The 16,489-nt window shown below is 46.6% G+C and overlaps 1 protein-coding gene across 1 annotated transcript in view; it reads left to right on the top strand.

Annotated features, from left to right (window-relative positions):
* LOC149465039 (uncharacterized) overlaps nucleotides 1-16,489 on the top strand; it is a 61,637-nt gene that overhangs the window by 24,520 nt on the left and 20,628 nt on the right. Inside the window, exons 10-16 of the mRNA XM_089673788.1 lie at nucleotides 9,102-9,197; nucleotides 9,284-9,407; nucleotides 9,524-9,723; nucleotides 9,831-9,966; nucleotides 10,237-10,692; nucleotides 10,777-10,862; nucleotides 13,486-13,488. Coding sequence (XP_089529914.1) covers nucleotides 9,102-9,197; nucleotides 9,284-9,407; nucleotides 9,524-9,723; nucleotides 9,831-9,966; nucleotides 10,237-10,692; nucleotides 10,777-10,862; nucleotides 13,486-13,488 — 1,101 coding nt within the window. The remainder of the gene's footprint in view (nucleotides 1-9,101; nucleotides 9,198-9,283; nucleotides 9,408-9,523; nucleotides 9,724-9,830; nucleotides 9,967-10,236; nucleotides 10,693-10,776; nucleotides 10,863-13,485; nucleotides 13,489-16,489) is intronic.

Genomic DNA, 16,489 nt, shown 5'->3' with positions numbered 1-16,489 from the left:
GTGAGGAGGAGTGAAAAGATAATGGGATGAGAAGCAAGCATCAAGTTTCTACATTTCTCCTATATTTCAACCAAGCAAAATGTGCCTTTTAGAATGTGACTGTATATACGTAATAGTGACGTATACTCTATTGTTCTCTATGTATAAAAGGTTAAGCACCGCCCTGCAATAAACAGAGATGAGATGATGTGAAAGTGGTTGTACTGGACAGTTGTCCGTGTAATTATTTTCCGGCGTGCACGCAATCCATATCTCAAAATTAGGAACAGCAGCAGAAATCCTACCCTGAGCCCGATTGTGGTTCTCCCAACCTTTTTAAGAATCAGAGCAGACGTAGTCAGATGGGATAGCCGAGGTCATACACAGAGGAGCAAAGAGGGAATATCCGTTTGCCAAGCCGAGGTCAGATCAGGGGTTAAGCAGAGTAGACAGGTCCAAGAGCAAGCCGAGTCGGTATCAGAAAATCACAGATCACAATAGCACAGGAACAAGGTACTGGGAATCCAGAGATCAACCAGCACCTAAGAGTAGGGCAGGGCTTCCTTATAAAGGCCATTTGGAGCCAAATTTGAGCCAATGTAAACTTCTGCGGCCATGCAAGGTACTGGCAGTGGTGCCAGGTCTCCTAATACCTCTGCCGAGGACAAAGACCCAACATGGAGTCAGAGTGTTGCTTGGGTGGTTGGTGGCCTCTGCACGGTTTGCGGAAGGACTAGTTAAAATCATTGGCTTCTGTAGGGGTAGCGCTACATTTTCCTAAGACATTGAACAAAGTACCCCATAAATGCTTAACCACTAGCCTACAGGGCACTTCTACCCCCTTCCTGCTTACAGGGCACTTCTACCCCCTTCCTGCCTACAGGGCACTTCTACCCCCTTCCTGCTACCGGGCACTTCTACCCCCTCCCTGCCTACTGGACACTTCTACCCCCTTCCTGCCTACCGGGCACTTCTACCCCCTTCCTGCCTACAGGGCACTTCTACCCCCTTTCTGCCTACCGGGCACTTCTACCCCCTCCTGCCTACAGGGCACTTCTACCCCCTTCCTGCTCACCAGGCACTTCTACCCCCTTCCTGCCCACCGGGCACTTCTACCCCCTTCCTGCCTACAGGGCACTTAACCTCCCTAGCGGTATGATTATTTCAGATTTTTGGTGCTGAAAGCGGTACCATTTTTTTGCATGGAAATATGTATTTTTTTTATTGTAGGCTGTAATTTTTAGGAAAAACTCACTGAAATCTGTCCGAACAAGAGTCTAGTAAACACCCCGGGTATAATAAAATTTGAAACACAAAATCATAAATTATAATTTAATAAATAATCATAAAAATAATATAAAAATAATAAAAAATTTAATTCAATAATATAATCAAACCAAAAACACTGAAATGTGAAATAGAGCGCCAAGTTCGCACATTGCTGAGCTCAGTCGCAAAATCGTTTTCAGTTTCTGATGACGAATTTCCCCCACGAATCATTATCACTCAATTCTGTAAGTGGTTCTGATTTACTATCGCTGTTCTCTAGCTGATCTAAACCGCTTTTGACATAAAGGGACACTTTTTGGACACCATGGACATTTCTCAGTTTCCAGGCAGAAAGAACAGACAAAATGCAGGCAGGGCGCAGGACAAAGCACTCGGGACAATATGTATGTGAAATAGGTTGAAACAGCAATGTTTTACTGTGTAAAATGAAAAAAAAAAAAAAGACATTTTTTAAAATTTTTAAATTTCCCGCCGCCGCCGGCGGCGCCCGTACGTCCCGACGTCACAGGGACAGGACACAGAAGCCGGATGCCGGCATCGGCCGGAGGAGATGGCCGGGGACGCTGCAGGGGACACATCGTGGGAGCGCAGGGTAAGGTAAGTGAAGAACACATGCTGGAGCAGTGCCGCATGGTATTCCCGAGTGTAGCTCGGGGTTACCGCTTTTGGTACTGAAATGTTACCCCGAGCTACACTCGGGAATACCACCAAGGAGGTTAAACCCCCTTCCTGCCCAGGCCAATTTCCAGCTTTCAGCGATGTCGCACTTTGAAAGACAATTGCGCGGTCATGCAACACTGTACCCATATAAAATTTTTATCTTTTTTTTTGTGACCGATAGAGCTTTATTTTGGTGGTATTTATTCACCTCTGGGTTTTTTATTTTTTCTTAAACAAACCAAAAACCACTGAAAATTTTGAAAAAAAAAGTTTTTTCTTAGTTTTTGTTATAACATTTAGTAAATAAGTGATTTTTCTCCTTCACTGATGTGCGCTAATGAGGCTGCACGAATAGGCTGCACTGACGGACACTGATAGGTGGCACTGATGGGCACTGATGAGGAGGCACTGGTAGGTGGCACTGATGGGCATTGACAGGCATCACTGATGGGCACTGAAAGGCAGCACTGATACATGGCACTGATATATGGGACTGATAGGCAGCACTGATAGGCGGCACTGATAGGTGGCACTGATGCACACTAATAGGCGGCACTGATGCGCACTTATAGGCGGCACTGACTGGCACTGATTGGCAGCACTGATAGGTGGCACTGATTGGCATTGATAGGTGGCACTGACTGGCACTGATGGGTGACACTGAAAGGCAGCTCAGATGGGCACTGATATGTGGCATTGATGTGCACTGGTACCACTGATATGTTGCAATGATGTTGCACTGGCACAAGGCACTGATGAGCACTGACACAATGGACACTGACAGGTGGCGCTGCTGGGGCTACACAGATCATCAGCTGATTACCGGCTCTCCTCTCTTCACGAGCTGTCAGCGTGACAGCTCGAGAGGAGAGAAATGCCAATAACCGGCATTTCCCTGTTACATGTGATCAGTTGTGATTGGACACAGCTGATCACATGACCGAGCCGACATCTTCGGCTCTTTCCATGATCGGTGATCCGCTGTGTCCGAGGGACACCGCACCGCCGATCGCCGCGCTCCCTGAGCCGCACATGCGCGGTGAGAATGGGAGGATGTCATGTGCCGTCCTCCCAGAACGAGAGAACCGCCTTGCGTCCGTCATATTACTATATGGTGGGCAGAAGGTGGTTAATTTACAAATGAAAGTGTTTTGGCATAGATGGCTTCATATTTACCTGGATACAGGAACGCGTCCAGAGAGACGTGATTAATGGCGTGTTTTATGAATGGTGTGGTGTGTCCAGGGCTCCATCCTGGAACCGGTTCTGTTTAACTTGTTCATAATTGATATAGAGGTTGGGATAAATAGTTCTGACTTGGAGTTTGCTGATGATACAAAACTAAGGGGAGCAATAACTTCACAGCAGGATATAGAAACTTTACAAGAAGACCTCAATAAAATAGAGGGGTGGGCAACTCTATGGCAGATGAGGTTTGATATTGAAAAATGTAAAGTAATGTACCTTGGAACTAAAAATATGAATACTACTTGCTAGGGGCAGAATCTCTGGATAAAGATCGTGGGCTCCAGGGCGATGACAAACTCAGCTGACTCAATGCCAAGTTGCAGCAAGCAAGGCCAGCAGAATTTTAGAATGCACTAAAAAGGGTATTTATTCAAGAGATAGAATTATATTTTTAAATCTTTACAAAACTCTGGTCGGGCCATATCTTGAGTATGCCATCCAGTTCTGGTCACCAATCCTCAGGAAGGATGTGCTGCAACTGGAGAGAGTCCACAGAAGGGTAAAAAAGCTGATAAGGGGGGCTAGAGGGCCTCAGTTATGGGGAATGAAGGACCTTAGGTATGGGAGATGGAGGACCTCAGGTATGGGGAATGGAAGATCTTAGTTTTGTGAATGAAACCTCAGTTATGTGGGATAGAGGATGGGGGAGCACTGTTATGTGGTGTGGAGGACCTCAGATATGGGGATTGAGGACTTCAATTATGAGGGATAGAGGACCTCAGTTATATATGATAGATGACCTCAGTTATTGTGGGTGGAGGACCTCAGTTCTGGGAGATGGAGGACCTTGGTTATGGAGGACCTCAGTTATGGGGAATGGTGAACCTTAGTTATGGGGGATGGAGGATCTCAGTTATGGGGGATGGAGGATCTCAGTTTTGGGGAATGGTGGACCTTAGTTATGGGGGATGGAGGATCTCAGTTATGGGGAATGGTGGACCTCAGTTATGGGGATGGAGCATCTCAGTTCTGGGGAATGGTGGACCTCAGTTATGGGGGATGGAGGATCTCAGTTATGGGGAATGGTGGACCTCAGTTATGGGGGATGGAGGATCTCGGTTATGGGGAATGGTGGACCTCAGTTATGGGGGGATGGAGGATCTCAGTTATGGGGGATGGAGGATCTCAATGATGGGGAATGGTGGACCTCAGTTATGGTAGATGAGGGATCTCAGTTCTGGGGAATGGTGGACCTCAGTTATGGGGGATGGAGGATCTCAGTTATGGGGAATGGAGGACCTCGGTTATGGGGGATGGAGGATCTCAGTTATGGGGAATGGTGGACCTCAGTTATGGGGGATGGAGGATCTCAGTTGTGGTGAACAACTACAAACATTAAACTTATTCCCCCTGGAGAGGAGTCAATTAAGAGGGGATATGATATATATATTTAAAGAATACTGTTATGGCTACTAGACGGGGAATGTGGTTATAAAGGAGAATCAAAGGCGATACCAATAAAGCTGAGTTACCTTTCTGTAATAGAAAGGTACTGCAGAGGGTGAGGGCCTTTTCTGATTGGAGGACCACAATTACATGCGGGAAGCACTTTCATATATGTTATGGAGTGAAGAAGAGATCATGGATTGTTTTAAAGACTAGTGATAAGTTCAAAACTCCTGGGTTTGGTTCAGGGGCAGATTCGGCGAACATACATAAAGTTCGGGTGCCAAATCTGAACCCCATGGAAGGCAATTGGAGCCGAATGTTAAAAATCAGCTCTGGCCATTTTCTAGGATAATAGGCAAGGGATTTGTCAAATAAATGGCATGGGGGTCTGGGCAATGCTTTGGGGGAAATGTACTAAAGCAAAAAAAGTTTAAAAACTTCCATTTGGCTGGGAGCAGTGAGTTTAGTAATTAAAGTGAAGCAATAAAAATGCCACATTCCATGGGCCTGACCCTGCCTGTGACATGGCTCATTTGTACGACATTTACAAAGAGAAAAGTGTTCACACTACATGACAGAGACAGTTCTCGGGGTTTCAGTTCCTCTGAGCTCCACAAGGTGGTGATCTCACAGCTATCCAGACAGGAAGTCTCTATGGAAGATAGGAAGTTGTCAGGTACAGACAGGAAGTTGTCAGGTACAGACAGGAAGTTCCATGGTTGAGGAATTAGAGAGGAGACATTGCTGGAACTGGCAGTAGAGGAGGTAATAATATCTTATTTTATCATATCTCCCATCACCGTCCATTATTGGGGACCAAATATCTACGCCCCGCGTTGCCCTTTAAATGTCCCTTTTTTCCGTCTGATGTACACCCAGACCAATCAATATCCGATTTATCTGACCAAAGTGTCTCCATTGCTCTCAGTATTTCATCGGATTTCAGATGATTTCCCGTATTGAAGTGAAAACACTGGTATAAAGGAAAAGTAATGAGGACATAAGACAGAAGTTGGGATCACTGATCACCTTGTCACCAAACCCAAATAAAAGCTTTCCCTGTAAAGGTCAATTCTTCCCTCTGTGAACGGAGCTCCAATGCCGAAGTCTTCTTCAGGAACCGACACAACTTCGGAGTGCCGATCTCCTGGTCCTCCACAGAGCTTTGTGGTTCCTCCCACTGATCTCATAACTACTGGACATGGTACAGGACAGGGTATGAGAACATGTACAAGGACACAGTACAAGAACATGGAGATCCAATGCCAGATGAAGTCTTTTTCAGAAACATACATGACCAGGAACTTCCAATCTCCTGGTCCTCCACAGAGCTCTGTGGTTCCTGCTGCTGGTCTCCTCATCACTACAGGACAGAGTACAGGAAAATGTACAGTCAGACAGTATGGGAACATGGAGCTCCGATGCTAGCTAAAGTCTTCTTCAGGAACCAACCGGGAAATGCCGATCTCCTGGTCCTCCACAGAGCTCTATGGTTCCTCCTGATCTCATAACTACAGGACACAGTTCGGGAACATGAGGCTTCGATAGCTACTGAAGTCTTTTTTGGAAACCTGACCAGGAACTTCCAATCTCCTGGTCCTCTACAGAGCTCTGTGGTTCCTCATGCTGGTCTCCTCATCTCTACAGGACAGGGTAGGGGAAAATGTACAAGGACACAGTACGAGAACATGGAGCTCCAATGCCGGCTAAAGTGTTCTTAAGGGACTGACACGACCGGGGAGTGCCGATCCCCTGGTCCTCCACAGAGCTCTGTGGTTCCTCTCATCACTACAGGACACAGTACGAGAACATGGAGATTCAATAGCTTCTGAAGTCTTTTTCAGAAACATGACCAGGAACTTCCAATCTCCTGGTTCTCCACAGAGCTCTGTGGTTCCTTCTGCTGGTCTCCTCATCACTACAGGACAGGGTACAGGACAGAGTATAGGAAAATGTACAGCCACACAGTATGGGAATATGGAGCTCCAATGCCAGTTAAAGTCTTCCTCAGGAACCAACACAACCAGGGAATGCCGATCTCCTGGTCCTCCACAGAGCTCTGTGGTTCCTCCTGATCTCCTCATCATTACATGACACAGTTCGGGAACATGAGGCTTCAATAGCTACTGAAGTCTTTTTTGGAAACATGACCAAGAACTCCCAATCTCCTGGTCCTCCACAGAGCTTTGTGGTTCCTGCTGCTGGTCTCCTCATCACTACAAGACAGAGTACAGGAAAATGTACAGTCACATAGTATGGGAACATGGAGCTCCGATGCCAGCTAAAGTCTTCTTCAGGAACCAACCGGGGAATGCCGATCTCCTGTTCCTCCACAGAGCTCTATGGTTCCTCCTGATCTCCTCATCACTACAGGGCACATTTCGGGAACATGAGGCTTCGATAGCTACTGAAGTCTTTTTCGGAAACATGACCAGGAACTTCCAATCTCCTGGTCCTCCACAGAGTTCTGTGGTTCCTCATGCTGGTCTCCTCATCTCTACAGGACAGGGTAGGGGAAAATGTACAAGGACAAGTACGAGAACATGGAGCTCCAATGCCGGCTAAAGTGTTCTTAAGGGACTGACACGACCGGGGAGTGCCGATCCCCTGGTCCTCCACAGAGCTCTGTGGTTCCTCTCATCACTACAGGACACAGTACGAGAACATGGAGATTCAATAGCTTCTGAAGTCTTTTTCAGAAACATGACCAGGAACTTCCAATCTCCTGGTTCTCCACAGAGCTCTGTGGTTCCTTCTGCTAGTCTCCTCATCACTACAGGACAGGGTACAGGACAGAGTATAGGAAAATGTACAGCCACACAGTATGGGAATATGGAGCTCCAATGCCAGTTAAAGTCTTCCTCAGGATCCAACACAACCGGAGAGTGCCGATCCCCTGGTCCTCCACAGAGCTCTGTGGTTCCTCTCATCACTACAGGACACAGTACAAGAACATGTAGATTCAATAGCTGCTGAAGTGTTTTTCAGAAACATGACCAGGGACTTCCAATCTCCTGGTCCTCCACAGAGCTGTGTGGTTCCTTCTGCTGGTCTCCTCTTTACTACAGAACAGGGTATAGGAAAATGTACAAACACATAGTATGGGAACATGGAGCTTCAATGCCAGCTAAAGTCTTCTTCAGGAACAGACACGACCAGGGAATGCCGATACTCTGTCCTCCACAACTGTGGTTCCTCCCACTGATCTCCTCATCATCACAGGACAGGATATGGGATATGGTACAGGGACAAAGCACGGGAACACGGAACTCCGATGCCAGCTGAAGTCTTTTTCAGAAACCTACACGACTGGTGAGTCCTGATCTCCTGGTTGTCCACAGAGCTCTGTGGTTCCTCCTTCTGATCTCTATGAGACTACACGACAGGTACAGAGACACATTAAAGGACAAGGAACATGGACACAGCAGTGACATCATGCTTACCTGGAAAAACTACAATGGAGGACCAAAGAGATGGACAATCTGGGAATAGTTGGTTTCTGAAGAAGACTTCATTTGGTATTTAGTCAGCATCAGAGTGGTGTATGGTGGCAAAGGTTGATAGATATGTAAGAATCTATCTTCTTTACATGCACTACTTTTATCTGAAATTTGGGAATTAAGTCATTATGGTTTATATGGGGGACTGAATCAATATTTGAAGCTAAAAATGACTTTTTTCTCCATCTCAGTAAGTTGGGTTGAAGGTTTCATATTTATACCCAGACACCTCCTCCGTCCTGTCCATACTCTTCCTCCATAGTCATGTCCATCTTCTTCCCTGATAGTCATTTATGTCCTCTTCATTGTCATGTCCATCCTCTTCCCCCCATCCTCTTCCTCCATCATCATGTCCATCCTCTTCCAATATCGTTACGGCCGTCCTCTTCCTCCATCTGCATGTCCGTCCTCTCCCTCCATAGTCACTGTGACGTCTTTTATCTCGAGCAGATGATGATACACACATATATAGTGTGGGAACCCAGATTAACCCCTTCAGGGGCAGAACATTCCCCCACTTCCGGGGCCAGAAAGGATTTTCTCCATTTGGAGAAGTGTGTAGAAAAGGGTTTTTATTTAGACATAAAGGCTAAAGGGTAGGAGACTCCTGGACCCCAAAAACAGGCAATATTAAACTGAATGTCCCTAATATTATCCCCCCCCATCCTGATATTGTACAACCAGTACAGTCCGGATCATTCTCTGTTATCAATTTTTGGTCTACAGGAAACCTGTATAGATCACATGACCAATGAGGATGGAGGAGGACCGGAGTCACATGACTGAGAGGATACTAAACCTCACCCTGGAGATCATCTACCTGCTGACCGGAGAGGTGAGGAGGATTCTGGGAGGTCACATGACATCACTCCTATCTCTATTAATAAAACACAGACCTGACCGGAGAGGTGAGGAGGATTCTGGGAGGTCACATGACATAATTCTTATCTCTATTAATAAACCACAGACCTGACCGGAGAGGTGAGGAGGATTCTGGGATTCTAACACGATGTTCCTATTTGTTGCGTAATACAGACTTGCCTTACTTTGAAGACCCTAAATCCCGAGAGACACAACATACAGAAGATTCTAGAAGTCACCAAGAAGATGATGGAGCTGCTGACAGGAGAGGTGAGTGGTGCCGGGAATTCTGGGACATTCTCCAGTAACAGACAAGGGATGTGTCTGGATGGTGACTGTATCATTGTGTGTGTCAGGTTCCTATAAGGTGTCAGGGTGTCACTGTCTATTTCTCCATGGAGGAGTGGGAGTATTTAGAAGAACACAAGGACCTCTACAAGGACGTCATGATGGACAATCAGCCGCCCCTCACATCACCGGGTAAGAGGAGACTTTATTGGAAAGGAGAGAGCAGTACGGAGGGTCCACCTAGATCCCCCATCATCTGATAAACACATAGAAACAATGGATTCAGTCAGTGTGTGTGTTTCCTACAGATAGATCCAGTCATGGGAACCCACCAGAGAAATGTCCCCGTCCTCTGTATTCCCGGGATTCCACAAAGGAAGGTCACACCATCCGTCACCATCATCAGGTAGATGGATCCAGTCATGGGAACCCACCAGAGAGATGTCCCCATCCTCTGTATTCCCGGGATTCCACACAAGAAGGCCACACCATCCCTCACCATCATCAGGTAGGTGGAGTTGAGCATCAGGAACATAAAGTGATTTAACACTGTGACATGTGGATATGATGTGTGGACTCTACAAGCTGAGATTTTCTGCCATTTTGTTGGTTTAGAGTGAAGATCTGATTATCATAAAAGTTGAGGGTGAAGTAGAAGAGACGTATGTGAGGGATGATCAGCAATATACGGAGGAGGCTGGAATGAGGAGGACATTCATAGAGGAGGACACTCCTACAGAGATCAGCACAGGTGACCAGAATATATTTTTCTTTTATCTCTGCTCTGTTACCGCCCCCCTCCCAGCCCCCATTGGTTCCTGCTCCTCCGACAAGGCAGTGTAAATGTAAAAGTGATCTGGGAGAAGCAAAGGCCCTTTGCCTGAAGAGGGGAAGAGTCCCAGCTGGTTGGGACATCCTCAGAGAACATCTGCTCCCTCCTATCTCCCTGATCCAGATGGAATCTTGATGGAAGTGAACTAACCCTCTCCTATCTATTGATGATGTTTTTCTATTTTTCCAGGACCCGCCATGGAGAAACCCTCAAAGGATCGCCTCACTTTATCTCCAGGTTGTAAAATGGAAGATGAGGACATCCCAGGAGATTGTGCCGGAGAAAAGACAATGAGCTCCACTATGGATGGTGGACTTCCCAGTGTGGAGAGACCATGGAGTCCCTCTGACTCTGAGCAACCTCGTACTGTGGGGGATGGGGCCGGGATTCAGGGGGAGGACAAATGTTCCTGTCCTGAATGTGGGAAATGTTTTAGCTCTGAACTAATTCTTTCTGTATGTCAGCGATATCACATGGGGGAGAAGCTTCATTCCTGTTCTGAATGCGGGAAAGGTTTTCCTCGCAAATCAGACCTCAAAATACATTACAGATGTCACACAGGTGAAAAGCCATACTCATGTACTGAGTGCGGAAAAAGTTTTTCACAGAGGGCCCATCTTTCCAGACATCAGAGATTACATACTGGCGAAAAGCCATATTCCTGTTCTGAGTGTGGAAAATCTTTTCTTTGTAAATCAAAACTGGGTATACATTACAGATCTCACACAGGGGAGAAACCATATCCATGTCCTGAGTGTGGGAAATGTTTTAGACTGGGATCAGGCCTTATTATACATCAAAGATCTCACACGGGGGTGAAACCATATTCCTGCCCTGAGTGCGGGAAATGTTTTCCACAGCAGGCCCATCTTTACAGACACCTGAGAACCCACACAACCCTCGAGGTGAATTAGTGTCTTGAGTGCGGGAAATGTCTTCTATATGGATGATATGTTGCCGTACATCAGAGATCTCACACTGAGAAGAAGCACACCTTGGTACACACCTCAGAAAACACGTGGCTGAGCGCTCCTCTGATCATTATCATGGAAGAAACACTTTATAAGGAGATCAGAGATCACTAAAGACTTCAACGTTGTGTCTGGCTTCCTCTGCTAGCAGAGAGAAGGAGGGGGGGGGGTTCACTGCTGGTTGGGTGCCTCTAGCAGTGTAGTCTGATCTCCCCTGACCTTCAGCAGAAGCTTCCATGGAGGACATCATGATGAGAGAGAAGGAGGAGTCACTGCTGGTTGGGTCCCTGTAGCAGTGTATTCTGATCTCCCCTGACCTTCAGCAGAAGCTTCCATGGAGGACATCATGGTGAGAGAGAAGGAGGGGGGGGGGGTCACTGCTGGTTGGGTCCCTCTAGCCATGTAGTCTATTCTCCCCTGACCTTCGGCAGAAGTTTCCATGGAGGACATCATGGTGAGAGAGAGAAGGAGGGGGGGGGGGGGGTCACTGCTGGTTGGGTCCCTCTAGCCATGTAGTCCAATCTCCCCTGACTTTCGGCAGAAGTTTCCATGGAGGACATCATGGTGAGAGAGAAGGAGGGGGGGATCACCGCTGGTTGGGTCCCTCTAGCAGTGTAGTCTGATCTCCTCTGACCTTCAGCACAAGTTTCCATGGAAGACATCATGGTGAGAGAGAAGGAGGGGGGGGGGTCACTGCTGGTTGGGTCCCTCTTACAGTGTAGTCTGATCTCCCCTGACCTTCAGCAGAAACTTCCATGGAGGATATCATCGTGAGAGAGAAGGAGGGGAGGTCACTGCTGGTTGGGTCCCTTTAGCAGTGTAATCTGATCTCCCCTGACTTTTCAGCAAAAGCTTCCATGGAGGACATCATGGTGAGGGAGGAGCTATTTATTGCTTGTGGATGAAGAGAAGGGGAGATCAGACTACATGACAGGACTGTCCATTTCAGTCCGCATAGGCAGCTTTGTTTGGAGAGAGACACCTACTGGCTGAAAGTGGAAAATATAACCTTTTCAGGTGAAACCATTCATGTTAACCTGATAAAAATGCATAAAAAATATAAAAACTTGTTTTAGTTTGAAAATAAATTAATAAAATTCTTTGGAGGTTGATTGGTAAAGGTTTGCCTTTAGGTTTGCATTATTGAATGTTCTTTTCTTTTCCTTTATTCCTTTGTTTCAATGTGATCATCTCACTTTGGTCAGATGTTCTCTTTTGGTTGCCGGGAGAACGGTACTTGCTTGACTGCATTGTGCTAAGTGTAAAGTTTGGTGGAGGGGGGATCATGGTGTGGGGTTGTTTTTCAGGGGTTGGGCTTGGCCCCCTAGTTCCAGTGAAGGGAACTTTTAAGGTGTCAGCATACCAAGACATTTTGGACAATTTTATGCCCCTAACTTTGTGGGAAGAGTTTGGGGATGGCCCCTTCCTGTTCCAACATGACTGCGCACCAGTGCACAAAGCAAGGTCCATAAAGACATGGAGGAGCCAGTTTGGGGTGGAGGAACTTGACTGGCCTGCACAGAGTCCTGACCTCAACCCCATAGAACACCTTTGTGATGAACTAGAGCGGAGACTGCAAGCCAGGCCTCCTCACCCGACATCAGTGCCTGACCTGACAAATGTGCTTCTGGAAGAATGGTCCAACCTTCCCATAGACACCCTCCTAAACCTTGTGGACAGCCTTCCCAGAAGAGTTGAAGCTGTTATAGTTGCAAAGGGTGGGGCCAATTCAATATTGAACCCTATGGACTAAGACTGGGAGGGCATTAAAGGTCATGTGTGTGTAAAGGTCAATACTTTTGGCAACACAGTGTATATGTATACTTGCATGCACTAAACAGGCTAGATACTGAGCCAAATTGCGACATCAAACAAGTGAGGATTCGGTTTTGTAGGAACAAATGGTGTTACGTTGGTTGCACGATAAGAAAAGCTCTGACCTAACAGATGATTTGAGTGTGGATTTATGTTGGGGCTCTAAACGATGTAACAAAGTAATTGGTGTTCTATTTCTTCTCTTGCACACTTGACCCAAGAGCCTTGTTTGGTGAGTATAGCTCTAATACAGGGTATATGGGTTCCCACAAAAGCATGGGATCAGAAGTATCCATGATATTAATTTCGAAATAAAGAATCAGTTTCCTCATAACATCAGCTTAGATTGGGGGTTCCTGAAGTAAGCTTTGATTTAGACACCAGTCCCAGACCTTGGGAGATTTATTCAGGGTAAGATTAAGGTGAAAGGGTATTGGCGCATTGTCCAACCCTGTTATGGAGTCAATTGAAGTACGTTGGATCAAGAGGATGGACCTATGTGGGATTAGAAAGAAGTCAATACGAGACTACAGGTTGTGTGAAAGGGACTACAATGTGCAGTCTTTATCATCAGGGTGTTGTAAACACCAAATATCTACCAGATGGGCATCATGGAGTAAGCAAAGAACTTGGTGTGTGGTTAGGAATAGAGGAAGTCCCCGATGAGGTATCTACCGTCTAGTCTAAAGGCAGGTTCATGTCTCTTGAAAGAATGAGGGCTCCCTCCACAAAAGGGGTCAACACATTCAGGAGGGATTTGTGGAATTGGTCTTGGTTGTTATTTGGACCACAGACTGCACAAGGGTCACTTTATTGCCCCCAGGTGTTCTTTCAGGAAAACATAACAGCTATTGACATCAGATCTGAACCTGTGTCTAAAGGCAGGTTCAGGTCTCCTCCAAGAATGAGGGCTCCCTCTACAAAAAGGTTCAAAACTTTCAGGAGAGATTTGAAGAATTGGTCTTGGTTGTTATTTGGACCACATAATGCATAAGGGTCACTTTAGTGCTCCCCATGAGTTCTTTCAGGAAAACATAGCAGTCATTGACATCAGACCTGAACCTGCTCTAAAGGGATGTTTAGGTCTCCTCCAAGAATGAGGGCTCCCTCCACAAAAGGGGTCAGCACATTCAGGAGGGTTTTCGAGGAATGGGTCTTGGTTGTTATTTGGACCACAGACTGCACAAAGGTCACTTTAGTGCCCTCCATGGGTTCTTTCAGGAAAACATAGCAGCCATTGACATCAGACCTGAACCTGGTCTGCAGGCAGATTCAGGTGTCCTCCAAGAATGAGGGCTCTCTCCTCAAATGGGGTCAACACATTCAGGAGGGATTTGAGCAATTGGTCTTGGTGGTTATTTGGACCACAGACTGCACAAGGGTCACTTTAGTGCCTCCCATGAGTTCTTTCAGGAAAACATAGCAGCCATTGACATCAGATCTGAACATGTGTCTAAGGGCAGGTTCAGGTCTCCTCCAAAATTAATTTTATTTTAGGTAAATTTAGGCCTTTTTAAGGAGACAAAAGGTTAAGTCTTCCATCTGGCTCCTTGACACCCAAAAGGGAAGGTAGGGAGGAGAAGAAGAAGAAGGAAAAAAGGGGGGAGGAGAAGAAGAGGGCCTAGTGGAGTAGGAATTAACCTAAGGGAGGAAGGGGCAGGCGGAAAAGGGAATAGAATAGAAAGTAGGAGGTCAACTAGAATGGGATCTAGAGAAAGGAGGAGCCAAATGGGGGAACAAATAAATGAGGGGGATAGGTGGAGGCAAACATGGCCAAAAAGCCAATGGTGGAATATCTTTGCTCCTAAAAAACAGAAGTAAGGCAGAGGGCTCTCCGTAACCTAAGTGGGGTACAGGTTGGTGAGTGGGGGAGATGAGATGCATTTATTTTTACAGCGATCAGCAACTTATAGCGGGACTGCGGTGGGCATTCTGACACTGGGGGGAACTGACTTGGTGTCACTGACATACCCAGTGACTACAATACAGCGATCAGTGCTAAAAAAAAGCCCTGACACTGTACTAATGGCACTGGGCAGGAAGGGGTTAATGTGAGGGGCGATCAAAGGGTTAACTGAGTGCTGGGAGTGTTTTACTTGGGGGCGGGGTCTGTGTGCTTCACTGTAAGCACACTGCTGTGGATGGCTGTGCTGTGCAGTGTGCCCGAGCTGACAGGGAGGAGGACTGTTATTAAACAAAACAGACCTCCTCCCCATTGGAGATATTCAGAAATCACTGGGCGCTGGCAAGCAATTACCGTCCGGGACCCACGATTGACAGTCGCAGCCGCGAACGGCGGTGCGGGTCAGGTGCGCACGCGGGTCAAGTGGGCCTCCTACCCGGAAATGCAAAATCATATATATACGTGATTTTGCACACCCATGCCACCCTGCAGCAGTATTTGCACCCTGGCAGGATCATATAGTTACCTGGGGTGGAGCTTAGCTAAGGGTCTTTTTTTTTTGCTAGCTGATGGGAAGAGCAATGCCAGTGAGGAGAGAAAGCATTTATTCTTTGCTACCCTGGGGATGGGCACCTCTACAGACAGGCACACCAAGGTCCACCACCATCTGAAACAAGAGTTGAATAGTTAATTGGGAAGATGTGATTTACCGGACTTTTGGAGGAACACCAAGGTTCACCACCATCTGAAACAACAGTTGAATGGTTGATTGGGAAGATGTGATTTACCTGACTTTACTGGACTTTTGGAGGAACACCAAGGTTCACCACCATCTGAAACAACAGTTGAATGGTTAATTGAGAAGATGTGATTTACCGGACTTTACCGGAATTTTGGAGGAACACCAAGGTTCACCACCATCTGAAACAACAGTTGAATGGTTGATTGAGAAGATGTGATTTACTGGACTTTATAGGACTTTTGGAGGAACACCAAGGTTCACCACCATCTGAAACAACAGTTGAATGGTTAATTAGGAAGATGTGATTTACTGGACTTTTGGAGGAACACCAAGGTTCACCACCGTCTGTAACAACAGTTGAATGGTTAATTGGGAAGATGTGATTTACTGGACTTTACTGGACTTTTGGAGGAACACCAAGGTTCACCACCATCTGTAACAACAGTTGAATGGTTGATTGGGAAGATGTGATTTACCGGACTTTACTGGACTTTTGGAGGAACACCAAGGTTTACCACCATCTGTAACAACAGTTGAATGGTTGATTGGGAAGATGTGATTTACCGGATGTTTGCAGGAACCTTTTCAAAGAAAATCGTGCGACCAAGGCTATGGCTGCTTCCTGTGTCTGAACCGGATCCTTAGTAACCTTGGTGCTGTGAAGTGGGATAGTACCCTGGTAATCTTACACTAGACCAGTAGTCTCCAAACTGCGGCCAGATGTGGCCCTTTGCTTGCTTTAATCTGGCCCTTGGTGCACTATTTCATCCACTGATACCAGCTAATGTTGGGCTTGATGTTCGAACATCGAGTGTTCGTGTGTTTAGCGAAGTGACAGAAGTGACCAGGGATATGGTGAGTGTGTGCACAAGTCACACCTTGTTCTAAGCGCACCCTACGTGCAGGTGTAAAGGCAGGAAAGAGTACTTAGAGGGTTGGGGACTACGTGCAGCCTGGAAGTTAGGCCTTAAACTGCCCTGTTTTAGGCTGGTCCTGTTGAAGAATGTGGGT

This window comes from Staurois parvus, unplaced genomic scaffold (assembly GCF_062004578.1).
Source record: "Staurois parvus isolate SC_StPar_1 unplaced genomic scaffold, SC_StPar_1.0 ptg000144l, whole genome shotgun sequence".
NCBI classification, from domain to species: domain Eukaryota; kingdom Metazoa; phylum Chordata; class Amphibia; order Anura; family Ranidae; genus Staurois; species Staurois parvus.
The sequence above is the reverse complement of the archived record's forward strand: the minus strand, read 5'-3'. Positions and strand labels throughout refer to the sequence as shown.